Below are 17989 nucleotides of genomic sequence, written 5' to 3'. Positions count from 1 at the left end.
GTCACCATCGATGTCGTCCATCACTACTAATTGGAACATTAAAAATATTTTTTAATTTTTTTATTTTTTATTGATAAAATTGACGACGATAAATAGACTTAGATATTTTATTTTCGTAACTATAAGATATTATTATATCTTTTAAAATATAAAAATTGAGATGTTAAAAGATAGCTACTGCAAGGTATACATAACTAGCCCTATTAGAATCGATATGAAATCAGTTTTTATTCTACCCTTAGTTTAATTTTTGTTTTGAAAACCGAGTTGAAAACAAAGATTAGATCGGTTAGGTGAGAAACAGGTAAGAAGAGGTGTCGAAGAAAGTTTGGAATTAATGGGGTTCTATTGGCTTCCAAACTAAGCAAACGAGGCACGGAAGTCGCTCATCCATACAATTACCCATCTTCGTACGAGTGACATGCCACCTATAATAGTATTGCTGCGGGCGTCCGCAAAGTACACCCACGTGCGAAGATATAATAGCCAAAAGAGGAAGAGAGAGGGGTGGAAGTGGGAGGAGGGGAACGATCGATCCGAGCTGAGCGGCGAGAAGAGATGGGGGATGCCATAGTTTCAAAGCGCCCTTCTCGCCCCCTCTCTTGTTCTCGGGGGATGAGTGGTCAATGGGAATGCTGACGATGACCACCGCTACCAACGCCACTAACCCGACCACCGTGTCGTCGATGAGGTCGGAGATGGCAGCGAGCCTCGCAGGCGTCTTCATCCTCATGTTCCTCTTCCTCCTCCTCCTTTTCATCTTGGTCTGCCGCCCCTGGCGCTTCTTCCTGTCTCCCTCCACCACGGTATCCTCCCCCCGTCTCCCTGCGTCTGCCGTCAAGGTTAGATCAGCTTGCCCTTCCTTTTCTTCAATCTTGTGGAGTTCAGGTCGGGCCCTTTTGGGCAATTGGTTGTAGTCTGATCCTTTTGCTAGCGTCGTTGAATTTCTGATCTGTTATTGTTGGCTCTCTTGACACTGAGCTCTCGGATGTGCTTATAATCCCTAATACCCATTTTGCATTGTAATGTATGCTACCGTCCCCTATAGTCTTTTTACTGGTTTATTTTATTATAATTTTGATTCGACAATGCTGCTTTGCTTTTTCAGTGTTTGGTATGTTCTTCCATCTAATCAATGTTTGAATTTGAAGGGTTTCTCTATGTTTGGTAAGTGATGACATGGTTCGCCTTATTGGTCTCCATCTGTATACCGATCGACTGTTAGTACTTAGGTTCATCGTACCGAATCACATCCCTTGGTATGGGTGGTATGTATTAGTCCAATAAGAGATTGATATGGGCAATAGTACATTAGTACATCATGAGTCGGTATGGTATGTTTAGTATAGCTTGGTATGTATTGACAGTTGGTCAGTATATCAATACAGACTGGTAAGGCGAACCCATGATTAGTACGGTATATGCCGATGTACTAACACATAGTACGATGGGATGTATCAGCAGATTGGTATGTATTGTCTATACTGATCCCCTATTGGATCGGTATGTATCATGGTACGATGAACCTTGATTGATGATAAGACATAAACAATCATCCTCAATGGAGAGATCCTTAGAATCTCTAGTGGTGCTCAGGTCAATTTTTTAATATGTTACTTATTTAAAATCCTAAGCATGAATTGGATTATTGGAAGATACACCACAGGAATGAAATTAAACCTACTAAAAGGTTAATTATGGATTATTTTAGAGTTATCTCTTAATCCCTTGATAACCTGGTATGCCCCCTCATTCTTTCGTTTTTCCTATCAATCAAGGGAGTTGGATTAAAGGGAAAAAGGGAAAGTGTGGGATCACCTTAAAGGATTAAATCGGTTTCTTTGATATTTATATATAAAAATAAATTTAATTATTTGATATGTTAACATGTTAATTGTGTTTCCTATGTATGTAAGAAAACCATGAATTTTTATTTAGACTAGATATTATATTTTACTAATCATGAATCTAATCTTAATTTAAAAAGGAAACTAAATTAAGCAAATGGTGTTATAGTTTACAATAATTTGGACATTACTTTGAATTTATTAATTGATGTTGATAGTATATTATTAATATATGGTTTGTATTATTTTAAAATTCATCTGCACAGTAATATCTTGAATAATGAAATTATATTTTGTCAACTGTGAATTTAGATTATGTACATGATGTTATGCTTTAGACTTTGGGTATCACGTTGAATTTATTAATTGATGTTGATAGTATTTTATTAATTTATATTTTTGATTATTTTTTCAATGATTATTCATAAATTTTATTATAATGTATGTGTTTCCATGCTTCAAATTGTAATATCATTGATTTACTATTTTCCACTTAATTATTATGCAAATGTACATCATGAATAAATAATTTATGGATGAGTTTGATGTTATTTATGTTTTTATAAGATTTATAAATATTTTACTTGGGAACTATGATCAGCTGTTAAATTTTGAAGTTTGAAATTTGATACGTGGAATTAAAATTCTTAATTTGTAAAGGGAAATGGTTACGTCCAAATCATGCTTGGGTTAGACCTAGGATGAAGAGGAGGAGGAGGAGGAGGTGGAGAAGAGGAGGGTGAGGAGGGGAGTGGAGGAGGCAGAGACGAGGAGGGACGAGAGGGGTACTGAACTGGGGCATGGAGTAGTGGGTGGGGGCTCGAGGCAGCGGATTGGGTTGGGGATGGTAGAGAGGGGTTGGAGGCAGTGTGACGAACAACAAGTGCTGGCAGATTGCACAAAGATAGAGAGAGACCTACATTGGGATGATGTGGGTTAGGTTTTAAGGTTTCAAAAATACAATGAATAAATTTTAAAAATGAACTCAGTGGTAAGCTTGGTTCACAGCGCTTACCCGGGGTGGGTTGTTCTGTTTTGAAAGTGGACTGGTATGTTCCAGGCGATTTAGGGTTGCTTGGTATGTAGAAGGATGATTGAGATATTGAAAGGACTGAATACTCGGTGTTGGTCACTTCCTGCCACTTTCTAGTAGTTACTTCGGCCAACCACAATTAGCTTCTGCTTTTGGTTATATCATGGATTCAGCTTTTGATCAAGTAAAACACTTATGTATCATTTCTTCATATGCTTAAATCACTGGTTGTTTGCCTGGTGGATAAAAATTTGGAACTATTAAGTCTGTTAAATAGTTATGTATTTTTTAAGTGGAGCCATTTGAGTCTGAGATTGTAGGAGCAACAAGAAGATAGATACTATCTTCATGAGAATTTCTACATTACTATGTGGAATACAAAACAATATTCATTTAGAGCTGGGATTTCAAGAGTACACTGTCTTTGATTCTAGTGCAACTTTGGTAACAACTTGTTTTTTGTTTTTCTTTGACTTGTTCATTTTGTAATTAACCCTTCCTTCTCTTGGTAAACAAAAATCTGCATGACGTCATAAACCAAAATTCCCAAATTATTTTAAGCATGATCAACTTTTCTAATTAGATTCATTTCTCTCAATAGTTGTTTTCTTGTTTGAAAGTTATTACAAGGTTCTGAATACCGTACCGTACTGCTGTACCAATCAGTTGTTGGTATGGTACATATTGAGTTGTACCAAGCGTATCGACACATGGTACATGTACCAATATACTGCCCGTATTGGTCCTCTATCGGATCGGTACATACCGCCTGTACCGAACGGTATGGTACGGTATTGCAAACCATGAGTCATTATATTATCATTTTATGTTAGGTTTAACGTAATGGCTGAGTTAGAAATTTGTTTTAATTTAGAACATGCTGTTTAATTCCTGGTTCTTTCTTTTCAGGCTGATAATCTTGTGAGACCTCTTCTTTCTGATAATGTGGATGGTAACTCTGGTCAAAGCTATGATATGCCTGAAATTTTTCTTGAGGCTTCACGAATTCAAATTAATGAAAATACCACTTGGTCAAAAAAGCAGGGACTTGTTAGTAAAGAGCAGGTCCAATCAACCGATTTTTGCGCTTCACAAAGTAAATTATTTTTACATCATAATGCTTATTTTTCTATTATGAATTGTCTTCTTCTCAATAAATCTCAAAAGATTTTGTCATTACAGGCGATAGTTTGGTACTGGATGTTTCTTACGATGCTTCTCAAGATATTGAAGTTGGTCATACACTTAAGCGTTCGGTGACATCAAGCTGGCCAATTGATGACAAAAAACATATCAGAGAGGATTCTAATTTTGATATTAGAATCATTAATGAGAAGCCTAGAAGTCCAGTTTCTTCTTTCACTGATAAAAAAATTCTGCGTACTGTTTAACCATCATATGTTTGAATTATTAGCTACATATATTTGCTTTCTTTTGTAAGTTTCTAGAATTTACTTAATCCAATCTTTCTTTTAGAAGTGCAGGAAGCAGCTTGACCTTGGAAGTCATAGCTGGTCCTTCTCGTGGGCTTTGTTGCTCCAGGGAGTCAGCAAGCACTTCTGTGCTTCCCCTAACACTTGGAAGGGTTTCTCCAAGTGATTTACTGTTAAAGGATTCAGAGGTTTCAGGGAAACATGCAAATATAAATTGGAATGTGAACGTAAGCCTTTTATACAAAGTTTCCTACTTTAAGACTTCCTTTCATTTTTTGCCCTGTGCATGTGCTGTAGGTGATTGAGCTGATCTTTGTAGGAAAATGCTTTCAAGTCCTTTAAGGATTAGTTTTATTCAGGATAAGTAAAACTTACGGAAATTATTAGGTTGCTTTCTGATACTTGGGAGACCTAATAAAAATGTAATTATAATTGGGAGAGACATAACATAACAATAAGTAGTTCTTTCATTGATGTATATAACTTATTTCACATTTCTTTTCCTCTGGTTAGCTTTTCTTTTATATTATTCCTATTGTTTGTGGCTTACACATCATGTCATTGAGTTGCAACTAGGTCCTGGTTTAGCATTCTTTGCAATTGTTGGTACAGAGTCTAAAATGGGAACTGGTGGACATGGGTAGCTTGAACGGAACATATTTGAACTCTTTGGCAATTCACCACCCAGATTATGGATCTAGAAATTGGAGTGAGCCTGTTCAGCTTGCAGATGGAGATATTATCACCCTTGGCACTTCTTCTAAAATTTCTGTGAGTTTGAATGATATTTTCTTTGTTTTCTTTTTATTCTATCATTGATGGTTATTTAAGAACTGTTATATTTACAAATTTGAGCTTGATAGGTCTACATTTATTTTTTACTTGAACTTATTGACAAACCTTGTAACGTTTTCTCAAAGATTTATTTATAGAAGGTTGTGATCATATGAAATGAAGTTAGATTGAAATGCCACAAAATGATGTAGGACAAATGCAGCTTAGGAGGAATGTGTGGGTAGGCTTGCTCTTTTACTTTAGTTTGTATCTTTTGTTTGTTTTTAGATGGTTATGAATTGGTTTATGCATAGTATTAGTCAAAATGGTGAAAATTTATAACGCATGCACCTCTTTCATGTTGTGTTGAATTTTAGTTGAAATCATGGTTTTCAATTTTGGGTATTGGATGTGTGTTGGTCCATTGCCAGATTGGTAGGGTTCAATACATTCTGGAAATACCGACATATGTTCGTATGCCGGAACACCCTGGCACAAAGAAGGAAAGAGAAGAGATGGAGAAGAAGAGGGAGGTAGGAGGTGACATAGAAGAAGAGGATGAGGTGATGGTAGAGAAGAAGAGGGTAGGAGGCAACAAAGAATAGGAGGTGGTACTGGAGAAGAAGAGAGGTGGAGGCAGAGAATAAGAGAAGGTTGCAATGGCAGAAGAGGAGGAGGAATAGGAGAATTTGGATAGGGTTGGGGACCTGGGGTAACAACGGATGTGGCTGGTGGACGCAGGTGATAGGCAGCAATCAACGCGAACACATGCAAGACAGAGGGAGAGAGAGAAGCATGCATGTAAGGGTATAGTACAATCACTATATTGTACTGGATATTAACTTAGGCTTCCATCCAGGAAAATTCTACTGGCCTTGTTTAAGTATAGTGTTGACACATTGTGATATTTTGTTCTTGCCAGCTGCCATAAAGTAAGAATATGCAAAAGGGTATAGTTACAACTTCAGCATGGCTGGGAACCTTGGTGGCACCGTTGCTGGCTGCCATAAAGTAAGAATATTGAAAAGGGTATTGATACAACATCAGCATGGCTGGGAACCTTGGTGGCACCATATTAACCAAAGATGACATAACTGAAACTTATTGAAATTTGTGACCATTCTTTTGTTTGCTCTATCACTTATTTATTTGGAAATTTTATGGTGGAAATAGGAGTCCTTGCTTCATTTGAGTTGAAGTTTTGTATAAGAAATTCTCTGTCACTGACTTTGTTTATAAATCCTTAATATAATTTGTTTTATCTATTAATTTCATCTGCTTTAGGTTAAGCTTTCACAATATTTTGAACATCATATACCTTGTGGAGTTGGTATGGTTTGTGATCCAATGTCTGCACGTCGAGGAGGAAAAGTGCTTCCAATGGAAGATATAAGTTTCTGCCAGTGTCCCCTTCCTGGTGTTGAACAGGTTTTGTCTTACCCAACATTGTGCAATTTATTCCATGATCATTCTAAACTTCTAATAAGTTGTTCCTGTGTCAGTTTGGCATTTTTGGTATTTGTGATGGGCATGGTGGAGCTGGAGCTGCCAAAGCTGCAAGCCAGTATGTTATCTCATTTTTGGCATAGTTGGTATAGTGCACCTATGGAGTACTTGAATATCCTAGTTTCATGTGATATGCCACATGTAGTTATATGCTAGATTATCATGGTCAATCATGCGCTTGCAAGATAGTTTGTCAATATTTGGTCAATCATGTGCATTGTTTGTGATTTTTTTGTCTGCAGTCTGTATTGCTTGTTTTCATTTGATCCTTTTTGATAACTTGAAAAGAATTACATTGGTTGACTCTCATTTTCTCTAGATTTTGTGTAAGATATACTTATTGGCTGTCATTAATGTAATAACATAATGATATTAACGGGCTCTGTTTTCGTCTCATGTTTTTGTCAAGGTGGTTTATGCTTTATGTAGCGCCATTGGTATTCTGGATCTTGAGGATTAATCACATTTGTTGGACTCTCCAGCTTGTTCATGTTTGTAATACAACTAATTATGCAAAACTAAGGTTTCAAGACAGACTAAGAATGGATACATGACGTGCAACTTTTAACAACTTCATGAGAAAGGTCAAAGGCCGTATAATTTAAAATAAATGGGTGAGAGAACAAAACCTTTAGGTGTCTGGTATTTAGAAAGTGGAGGAAAAATCATGATGATATTGCTCTTAGAATTGAAGCAGTATTGTTAAAATCGACAAGGGGTGTTCAGAGTGGCGTACGTTCTGTGTGCCTGTGCACCATTGACATAGTAAACGATATGCAAAATGTTAAGATCGTGCAGATAAGGATAATTGATGAGTTGAGTTAATAGAAAAGATAGAACATAAAACATTTTCATTATTGAAAAATTAGTGATAGTTGCGTTTATAAATAAAATGAATTAATATCATATAAGGTGGATGAAAAGACCAAAGAAGACCAATAGATGAACTAGTTAGATAGAATGCCTTCTCAAATTTGTGGCATAAGGATAGGTAGAGAAACATGTATAAGACTTTATTAGAGGATACAAAAATATCTAATGACCAGTGACATGGCTCAATGGTAGTAGATCTTTTTATCTGACGTCAAATAATTGGGACCTTACATCATTTTGGTTTTATCTATACTAACTCTTATACCATGGTAATTTATTTTCAGTAATGGGGTATCTCCTATATGTAAGTTTCAATTAAAAGTTTAAAACCATTTGAAACTCTTTACATTCTTTTACTTCTTGTGTGATTGGAGCTTCATCGGGCAAAGGCAGTGTGATTAGTGTTTTTGCTTGAAGGCATCGATAAAAGGAGGGATGGGAAGGCATGACCTACATGTGTGGATACCATTTTTATGTAGCATGCTGTTTCCAACTGATACACTACTTGTATTGGGCTGGCCATGAACCAGTATGTGAAATATCACTGCTATCAAGGTGATCCTAGTCTCAATCAACCCCTAAAATCTTTTATGAATTACTGTACAAGTGCCTGGAAAATAGGAAAAGGAAGCTAGACCTCTATGACCTAAACCTTGTCTCTAAACAAGAGTACTTGTTAACTAGAATAGCATGGATTGGACCTGTGCTGACTGGCTTAAGTTAGCAATATGTATAAGCGTGTGGTAGCACACTCTTGGCACAACATGGATTCTGATGTCAATAACATTTTACCATTGTTTTGCCAGAAACTGTGTGTAAATACATTAATGACAGCCAATAAAAGGTATCTATCATTTCTGCATTTCTCTTTCAAATTCTCTAACAAATACTAATATTTTAGGCAGATAGCATATTGATCTCATGTGTACACACAGTGCATAGTTTTCATTTCGGCATTGATGTCAAACCTTTTTCTTCTGCTGAAAGGCAGAGTGTCGAAGTAATATGATAATTTACTCTTGATGATAGAGTGTCTGGTCTTTTCATCTCTGCAACATGCAGTTATTTATTCCCATTTTGTGCATGACAGATGATTATTTTCTTGTCTCCAGGATGCTACCTGACAATGTGGCTTCTATTTTATCTCGTCCTGAAAGGAGATCAAATGTTTTATCCCTTTGTGATGCTTCAGATATTCTGCGAGATGCTTATGCTCGGACTGAAGCTGACATGAGTCATGAGTACGAGGTTCTTTCCTTCCTTATGAAGTTCATATTCATGAGTTGTTAATGATGAGTAAATGTGACTTATTGTAAATATGAAGATGCAATTATTTTTAAATGTTCACATGACTGGTTTAATTTAAGTAAATCAATGCTCTTAAAAATTAAAATGTCTAAGTTAGTCATACCTTCATCTCTTGTGCTTTGTTTATTGTCTTCCATCTCGTATTGCCATGAAAGATTTAAAAGAAATATAGTGTTCTGGTAAAATTTCTCTATGATATTGGTGTTGAACGGGTGACATGGAAAATAGTATAGTGACACTAGGGCATCAAGCATAATAATCCTGCTATTTCATCTTTTTCCTGAAATGCTATAGCAAATGGCAAACCAAAGTGTATAATATTGTAACAGAGTACATTGTCTGTATATGCACCAAACATTTAATGAAGGGGTGGGATCATCCTATATATCAGAGAGAAAATTTACTAGCTACTTTTTTTTTTATTTGCACATTTGCTAACCTTTTGACTTTTTTTACTTTTTCAAAATTGGATGTTGAAACATGTAAAGCAGTTAGCATTTACAAATAATAATTACTATACTGTGTTTTTCAATGGATATAAGTAGCTATGACAAATGGGTGCTTTGATTTGCTTTCCTTGGATGGTGGAAACCTATTAACACTGTCAAGTGCTGCAATTAGTTTTCAGCTCTTTGCAATCCGGGAATAGCAATGTCAATTTGTTGATGAACATAAGTACGTACATGATATCAAATGGATACTTTAATTTGTTTTCCTTGGATGGCTGAAGTGGTGAAACCTACTTTCAATGTTGACTTCTGATAGTAGTTCTCAGTTTTTTGCACTCTGTAAATACAAAGTCAATACAAACAACTTTGGGATAAAGTTATCTTGTATACTTGCTAGGTGTTTACTTTAGAAAATAAAACCAGTTTCATTTCATCATTATAATTTAAATCTTTTCAGGGTTGTACTGCAACGCTTCTTTTGATTTGGTTTGACAATAATAGAAAACTCTTCGCACAGTGCGCAAACTTGGGTGATTCAGCTTGTGTTATGAAGTATGCTTCTTTTAATGTATCTATGTAAATTGTTGGTAATTCTATGATTCTATTATTTTTGTGATAATTTAATAGATGATAATTTGTTCAAGAAGTACAATATATCATTTATGTATGTATCACTTTGTTCATGACATACCTATTGCTTACATGCATTTTGCCACATGAATTCACATGGGTCATCTAACAGCATGTCTTTCGAGGATACATAACCATCATGCTTTAGAAATTTATCCACATGAAATGAGGGAACTTTATCGGCTGGTTTTTGCTTAACTAAACAGAGAGAAACTTACCAAAATTCTAGTAGACCTGGAGAAAAGTCTAGGAGCAGGGAAGGACAATCCTTGCTCTAGGAAAAATCATCGTCTCTAGGGCACCACTAAGCTAAAGAGCCAATGCAACATGACTTGTATAGATTGCTTGTTTTATGATGATTAAAATCCATTCTGCTGAGTGCTGAATCTTTACACTAAATGTCATGATTTTTGTTCGAAGAGTCGGTTAAAATATACTTCGATACAACTGTCATCTGAGTATGCCTGGTTTAGGGCCTGTACCAGACAGTACAAGATGGTACAGGCCCTATACTGGGTACTTCCCCCCGTGGGAAGTTTCATTTTTTTTGTTTTTTTAGTGTTTTTCATTCTTTTATCCAAAACTCATTGCGTATTGGTGTACGGACACTCAGTACAACAGTATCATACCCTTCTGAACCATGATTGGTATAGTACCAGTACACAAAATTGTTGAACCTTGAGTATATCCACTAATTACATGTTGTAAGAGATATATTATGTATGTTACTGTAGTCACTAGTGTTACGTCAAAGATGTCTAGTGAGTTCCTATTAGTATTAAGATGACATCAAAGATAAATCCTTAGCATTTACTTTTGTAATGAAAGAACTTAATAGTCATGTATAATATACACCTCGGTATATTTTATATGCAAGTGATATTAGTTGATGAGAGTTTGAATGGAGCAAATACTAAACTTGAGTCATGGAGATATATGTTGGAAAATAAAATTTTAGATTAAGTAGGACTAAGATTGTATTTAGGAGATTTAATTTTAGTAATATTAGTAATATTAAGAGATTAATTGAGGATATAGTATAAGAGAAAAACTAACTAGATAAATGTTGGAAATTAAAGGATTTAGATTAAGTAGGATTAATATTGTATGTATGAAATGTAATTTAGTAATATTAAGAGAAGAATCAAGGATTTAGTTTAAGAGAAGTCCTGTGGATATTGTTAAGTTGGATGAACAAAAAGTACTAGTACCTAAAAGTCCTAAAAGTTTTAAGTATCTTACAATCAACATGATGGAGCTTTTAACGAAAATATTGTTCTTTAAGAATTGGATGGTTAAAGTGAAGGGAGATGTTAAGAGCTTTGTATGATTACTAAGTACCTATTAGATTCAAAAGAAAATTCTATAAGATGAACTAGCTATGCTTTTGGATCTGAGTATTAGGAGGCTACGAAGCAACATGTATAAAAGGCATGTCATTCAGATCATAATGTTGAGATGGATTTTTGAGGCAATTAGGAAATATTAAAAAAATATTTTCATTTTTAAATAATTAGGTGTAACTTTGATAAGAAAAAAATGAAGAAAATTTGTTTAAAACAGTATAGACATATAGTTATAAGAGATGATACAATTAGGATTAGCGATATGGAGAGAGGTCAAGGTAGACTTAAGAAAATCTTATTTAAAATTTGAAGTAAAGATTTAAGTCTCTTACTTTAACTAATGATATTGCATTGTATGTAACTTAGTGAGAGATGTGTAGCCAACTCAAATAATTGGGGTACCGCAGCTCATTTTTATTGTTGCAGTTTCATGTTTAAATAATCACAAACTTGATGAGTAGTCATGGGCCCTTGTTGATTGGGAACTTTACCTGGCGTAGAACTAGGATGGGTTGGTTCTGGATGGTAACAACAATCTTTCTGTTTGTCTTCCTGTTTGGCTGAAATTGTCATGATATCAATTTTTTGCATATGTTGTGTTGTATGTATACATGAGACCACGTCTCAAGTATCTCTCCAAAGTATTTATTAATCAAAATATATACGAGGCTCACCTTAATGGAGGATGTCAAGTGGTTCAATATGTTAGTCTTCCCTCTAAATATATAGACTGACCGTTTCCATGACTCGAACCATTACTTTTATTAATTACAATCACGGAAACCATTGTGTCAATCTTACTTTTATTAATTAAAATATACAATAAATAATTTAAGGAGATTATTTCAAACCAATTCATAGGAACTTTTCAAAGTTTCTATCTGCAATTTTGCCATTGTATCTTTACCTTGTTTTCATTGATTGCCTAAATGTTGTCTTCATTGCAGTGTTAATGGAAAGCTTATCCCTATGACAGAGGATCATAGGGTAACTAGTACAACTGAACGTGCTCGCTTTGCCAAATTAGGAAAACCATTAAAAGAAAGTGAAACACGCCTTTGTGGTAATTCCGTGATACTCTTATGTAATGCACCAGTTGCAAAGATTCCTTGTAGCATGGTATCAGGCAGAAAACTATTGAAGGGCCAGCTTATATATATGAATTTTATATTTAACTATTTTCTGTTCTTACAGGATTAAACATTAGCCGAATGCTTGGTGACAAGTTTCTGAAAGAACAAGATGACCACTTCAGTTCAGAGCCGTACATAAGCCAGGTTGTGGCAATTGAGAATTCATGCACAGCATTTGCATTGATAGCAAGGTAGTCTACCTTACTTCTACTTGCACATAAAATAAATATTTCTCTTGATCTTTGTTGACTTCCATATAACTTTTATGCATATTTTTATTTTTTTATAGTGATGGACTGTGGGATGTTATCAGCATGAAAAAGACAGTGCAGCTTGTCCTTCAGGCATGTAGATCTTTAACATTTCTCTTAAATTAGTATATTTTTCAGGTTTCTTAGTCCTTACTGATCACTTTTAACTTGTATTTCACAGATGAAACAGAAAAGCAATAATGATGATCAAAACTCGGCAGATATGATAGCAAACAATGTGTTGAGTGAAGCTAGAACCTTAAGAACAAAGGATAACACATCTATTATCTTCTTAGATTTTGATGCTTTGAGAACAGATTCTTGTATTACGAAAGCATGAAACTTGCAAAATTTCATGATTTTTGCAGGTCTTAGTAAAATCATGAAATTTGTCAAGGTTTTTTTTTTTTTTTTTTTTTCATTTTATGGTTTTTATTAAGTTTAGTTGTATCAAAGTAGGCTGGCCTTTCTTTTACTCTCGTAATATATATAACTTTTCTAGGACAAGGCAAAACTTGATCAAGGGTGACTTTCCAAGTTTTTAGTAGATGCTGTTCCATTCCAAATCTTTCTATATAGGGATGCTAACTTAAAGCATCACTCTGATTTCAAAGCTGTAACTAAACATATTATTAGACTTCTTGCTTCTGAAGTTCAAATTGTTTTGTTTACTTGTTCTAACAGGAGTTGCGTTTGTATATCTCACATAATTTTTGTTGAGTGCATAACTCGTTTTTTAGATGTAAGCAATGGTGGTCTGTTCATTTTTTGAATGCCATGCAAGGTTGCCTTTATTTCAGGAAGTAAAAATAGAAACATCAGTCCAAATGTGTTCTAATGGAATTCATCTGATTCAACACCCAAGACTTGGTGAGAATTCTCCACTGCGTAAGAAGATTGTGCTCGCAACTAATTCCTATTGTAGCAAGATTCACGGTGTTCATCGTCTCTCTCATATTGAATATACCATTTGTATGCACATATCATAAGTGCATAAGGCTTGCAATGGATGTTTATTGTGGTAAAACGGTGCTTGTTTACTCTCTGCAATCGATTAAACTGTTCATACAGTTGTATGATTCAGGTCTCTCGTGTTTAAAATTTTCTTGTCGTGCAGATATGATGGGCCTAAACTTTAGGCATCTAAAGGAATTGTAATACAGGAAGCGTTCAAAGTTCATATCGACCTCTTATTCTTTTTTTTTTTTTGTTATTCTATGTCACAAGTGCCATATAAACACTATTTTTGTAGCCATTCAAGGTGGATGCTGTATCATCGCTTTCAGGACTGTAACTTTAGCAGGAAAAAGGGTATCGTTTTTTATTTGTTTAGGTTATTGTGGTTTCCAGCAAGGAACACACTGTTGATATTTCCAAAGAGATTAGGATAAAAAAATCATATAAAGCATAGAAACATTTTTATTGTTCAAGTCTGCTGACATAAGCATTTAATCTATCTAATTGCATATCGTATTTAGTTGATGCATTCAATCTAGCTATTTGATACAAACATTTTTGGTGTTTCCCATGTCTATACTTAAAAGTTTGGAAATAATATATTATCTTTTTCTTTTCGAAAAAAAGTTTGGAAATATCATATTTGTTCATTGAAATTTTAATATTATATATTTTAAATATTGAATTCTTCATATGTGTCCGTCTTCTTAGGAACAGGAGAAATGAGAAAAAGGTCATAATCCAATTTCATGCACTTGTCGCACGCTTGTTCTTTAATCTTTATCATCTATGGCCACTAGTAAGTTTTAAAAAATACTAAATTTTAAATACATCAAATACCTCTTATTATTCTCATCACTTATTTGACTTTTTATATTATAAAATTAAATTTATAGGAGTTATAAAAAATAAGGATGAATTAAAAAAAAACCTTTAGTTTAAAAAAAATCTTATGAAGCATTTAGACATACCTCCACCCTATTTGTCATATATTTTTTTATCTTGAATAATCGTTTATCACTTGTGGCCTATGGGCGATGATGAGGGTGCACGAATCATCTTCTCACCCACTCTTGATACTAAGAGGGGCATGTAGGCGAAGATGAGAGAGGATTGTGGGCAATGACGAGGGGGGTATGCTTTCAACTAACATGGGAAGGTGGTATAACCAAAGGTGATAAGATGTAAAATCATTATTTATGAAAAAATTTCTCTATTAAAGATTTTGATGGTGGGGGCGTTTTATGATAGTTTTTAAAAATTAAAAGCTTTTTAAGAAATATTAATATCAATTGAAATCAACATAATTATATTGATAGTCAAATAACGTATATTAATTAGAACACAGTTTGTTTAGTCTCAAAGTAATATATATATATATATATATATATATAAAATATTGGAGTGATGTTTTAACCTTCTTTTTAAAGCACTAGTGAAAACATATACATTTTTCTGAATGTGGAAGAGGAAGGCCTTATATATCCATCCATAAATACTTGATATATCAGTGGAATTCACGTGGCCATAAAATGCTCGGGATACCGCTATCCAGTAGGTCGGCTCCCCCACCTCAAGCCTCTCAGAAGATGAGCAGTTCGTGGAGCTTCGTCCCCCCAACGCTCCAATCCTCGTTCCTCCTTCCCAGGCCGCAACTCTCACCATCTTTTCACCCTAATTTCAAATGGAACAGACTCTCCATTCGCAAAAATAAGGTCACCTTCCTCCTCTTTCCCACGGTTCGATATCTAGCGCTGCTATTAACCTCTTTTGTGTTTGCCCAGCTACAGGCTCCTCGATGCGTCTCTCCAAAAACTCAAAGCTCACAGCTCGACAAGTTCGCTTTGCTTCTCCAGTATGGAGCCATTTTGGCAGCAGTTAGTCCAACTTCCCTTGGGTACTCCTTTTACTACCGTCTGTCCATCTTCTGTGAAGCTTTCTTTGGCTCAGGTTGAGGCGCCATCGGCATTGGCAGTGACAGGAAACAACACGGAAGAGGATTTGGTGACGACATTGATATCGGGAGGAATCGTTGCGGTCTTTTATCTGTTCGTGATTCCGGTGAGTCTAGAAAGACTTACTGCTTTCGGATGTAGAGCAGACTCGCTCGTGTTTGTGAAAATGTGTATTGCTTTGTTTTGCAGCCCATCATCATGAACTGGCTGAGGCTGCGATGGTACAAGCGCAAGTTTTTCGAGACGTATCTGCAGTTCATGTGTGTGTTCATCTTCTTTCCTGGGTGAGTAGACTGATCTCAGTTCCTAGGAAGACTTGAGCTGGAGTGGTGTTGTCTTTTCTTGTCAGCAACAATCTCACTCACAAGGTCATGTTCATGAATTAAGAGAAAGTATTTTGTAGTAGTTATAGAAGATGAGAAATCTACTCGACTGAAATGCTAATGCAGCAACAGAGGAAAAATTAAATTATTTTAGGTGTTTCAATTAGATTTGAAAAATAAAATAATTGACACAGAAAAATGAGCTAAAATGTGGCAAATTAATCGTGAAACAAACCTTGAAAACACTAATTTATAGTGTTTGGCAGAATTTTTTTAGATCTTCCTCTTATCTTTCTTCGTGCCACTGATACTTATTGTCTCATAATCTTCTATAGCATCTATAGTTCTCTTTAGCACATATCATATATGTTACCTGTAGCTTCATCAAAATTGAAGATTCAGGTTGTTCAGAATCAGAAGGTATGCATTCAGTCTAATTTTGTATTCTTCTTCTATGGTAAATAAGCATTTGACTCAATTTAGATACTTGAAACCATAATGTATACTAAGCTGATACATTCTACTATGACACAATTGGTAGGGACTTTTCTACAAAGCAGACATATGGCATCATAGAAATCAGTTCATGTATTCCAACTAATGAAAATACTGATACCAGTTCTCTTTAATGTGAATCAAGGTTGATGTTATGGGCACCATTTCTCAACTTCAGGAAGTTTCCGAGGGATCCGACAATGGAGTATCCTTGGTCTACTCCAAAAGATGATGTCCCCTTGTATAAATCAAGATGATGTCCGCTTAAATGTTTATATCTGTGTCCACTGATATACTTGTATACAGAATCTAATGACTATACTCTCTTAAATACTCAAATATCTGTATGCCACTGTTACACCTCAACTTGTGAAATTCTTGATTTTATAGTGCAAAATTTCATGTTTTTTATGTGTTCTTTGTAATCTCTAACAATTTTGTAGTAGAACAAGAAAGAACAAGCTCTAACCAAAGAACTTTCACAGAAGGAAGAGGTCTGCAGGACTGTTTCATGACCATTTACTATGTGTTTTGCTTCAATCACATATTAAAGAACAGTAAAATGTAGCCTTTACTGCTAAAACAACTGCTTCCGACTTCTCTTTCCCTCCTCGTGATATATGTCTTTCAAAATTGGAATCCTGGCATGAAATGACATGGAATAGGGAAGGCTTTTAGATGAACCAGCCCTTTCAGTATTGAGTACTTGCTCAGTGCATTTTGTAGATGATGCAGTTTTTTTTCTTTTGGTGTTATTATGACTTCAGCTCTTTGGTTTCCCTCAAGACCATTCTCTATTCTTCCAAATTAGCTTTGGGCTTATAGATTTCAGTAAGAGGATGAGCTTGTTAGATCACTCCTTTTATGATCCAGGTGATTAGAGTCAGAGTTGGTTCTGAATACAAGACTTTTCATTCTGCTTCCATTGATGAATGTTGTTGCATCTAAGCTAAGTTTGACCTAGATATATACATTATACGGGAACTTCCCCTTCACTGAAAGCTATCTATGAAACATGATCTATGTCTGTATATTCTTGACAATTTTAGATGTTAAACAAATTTAGAGGTACTTTATTTAACTAAATGAGAGTTGAAAAATACAACCATGATTATTATTATTTTTCCTTCAACATTTCATGTTGGGAATTCTAGGCTTAGCTCAAGTCTCAGTGCCAAAGTAAGGAAAAATCATATCAATCATCAAGATCTTTATCAACCTAGCTAGCTAGCTAACATATTAAATAATGTTGATCATTGATCAGATGCTTATAAATTTTTTTTGTCATGACTTTTATTGCTTGCACTTCCTCTTCTTGTCCAACTGTTCTATTTCTCCTTGCAAAACCTTCAGTTCTAATAATATTTAGAAACCAATCTGCAACTTTGTTTCCTACTTCATATACATGTAAAATTTTGGCATTCACAATTCTGAACATATTTCTATTCATATTCACAGCTTTTATATACATGTAAAATTTTAGCAGTCACAATTCTGAACATATTTCTATTCATATTCACAGCTTTCCATGGAGTCTCAATCTCCTTGTTATGGATCTTGTCGACCTAATTCTATTCCTAACATGATAATTATGAGTTCTTTATAGAGACTCGATTTATCTTATCCTGATGTGTCTGTGCGATGACCCATCTCAGAATCTCCTTCAGACTCATATG

The 17989-nt window shown here is 34.9% G+C and overlaps 2 protein-coding genes across 5 annotated transcripts; both read left to right on the top strand.

The window, feature by feature from the left end:
* The first annotated feature begins 473 nt into the window (after positions 1 to 473).
* On the top strand, positions 474 to 13666 carry LOC135643373 (protein phosphatase 2C 70-like). 3 transcript variants are annotated; one of them, XM_065160224.1, is made up of 13 exons: positions 474 to 842; positions 3790 to 3976; positions 4048 to 4224; positions 4365 to 4540; positions 4926 to 5084; positions 6372 to 6515; positions 6590 to 6651; positions 8579 to 8714; positions 9681 to 9775; positions 12147 to 12262; positions 12394 to 12523; positions 12622 to 12676; positions 12765 to 13666. In XM_065160224.1, exons 1-13 carry the CDS (start codon positions 627 to 629, stop codon positions 12921 to 12923), a joined length of 1812 nt encoding a protein of 603 aa, XP_065016296.1. In that variant the 5' UTR covers positions 474 to 626; the 3' UTR covers positions 12924 to 13666. The 3 variants fall into 3 exon arrangements, with proteins under 3 accessions (XP_065016296.1, XP_065016294.1, XP_065016295.1); XM_065160222.1 differs by having other exon boundaries at positions 475 to 842; positions 4048 to 4260; XM_065160223.1 differs by having other exon boundaries at positions 476 to 842; positions 4063 to 4260.
* A 1401-nt stretch (positions 13667 to 15067) lies between these two features.
* LOC103990389 (NAD(P)H-quinone oxidoreductase subunit L, chloroplastic) lies at positions 15068 to 16724 on the top strand. Of its 2 annotated transcripts, none has more exons than XM_009409503.3 (5): positions 15068 to 15255; positions 15325 to 15417; positions 15491 to 15601; positions 15685 to 15779; positions 16459 to 16724. In XM_009409503.3, the coding sequence occupies exons 1-5, from the start codon at positions 15073 to 15075 to the stop codon at positions 16568 to 16570; spliced, it is 594 nt and encodes a 197-aa protein (XP_009407778.3). In that variant the 5' UTR covers positions 15068 to 15072; the 3' UTR covers positions 16571 to 16724. The 2 variants fall into 2 exon arrangements, with proteins under 2 accessions (XP_009407778.3, XP_009407779.3); XM_009409504.3 differs by having other exon boundaries at positions 15070 to 15255; positions 15331 to 15417.
* The last annotated feature ends 1265 nt before the right edge of the window (positions 16725 to 17989 follow it).

The sequence above is a fragment of the Musa acuminata genome, chromosome BXJ3-7 (assembly GCF_036884655.1).
Source record: "Musa acuminata AAA Group cultivar baxijiao chromosome BXJ3-7, Cavendish_Baxijiao_AAA, whole genome shotgun sequence".
Taxonomy (NCBI): domain Eukaryota; kingdom Viridiplantae; phylum Streptophyta; class Magnoliopsida; order Zingiberales; family Musaceae; genus Musa; species Musa acuminata.
Note: the sequence above shows the minus strand (reverse complement) of the source record. Positions and strands in the feature narration are given on the sequence as shown.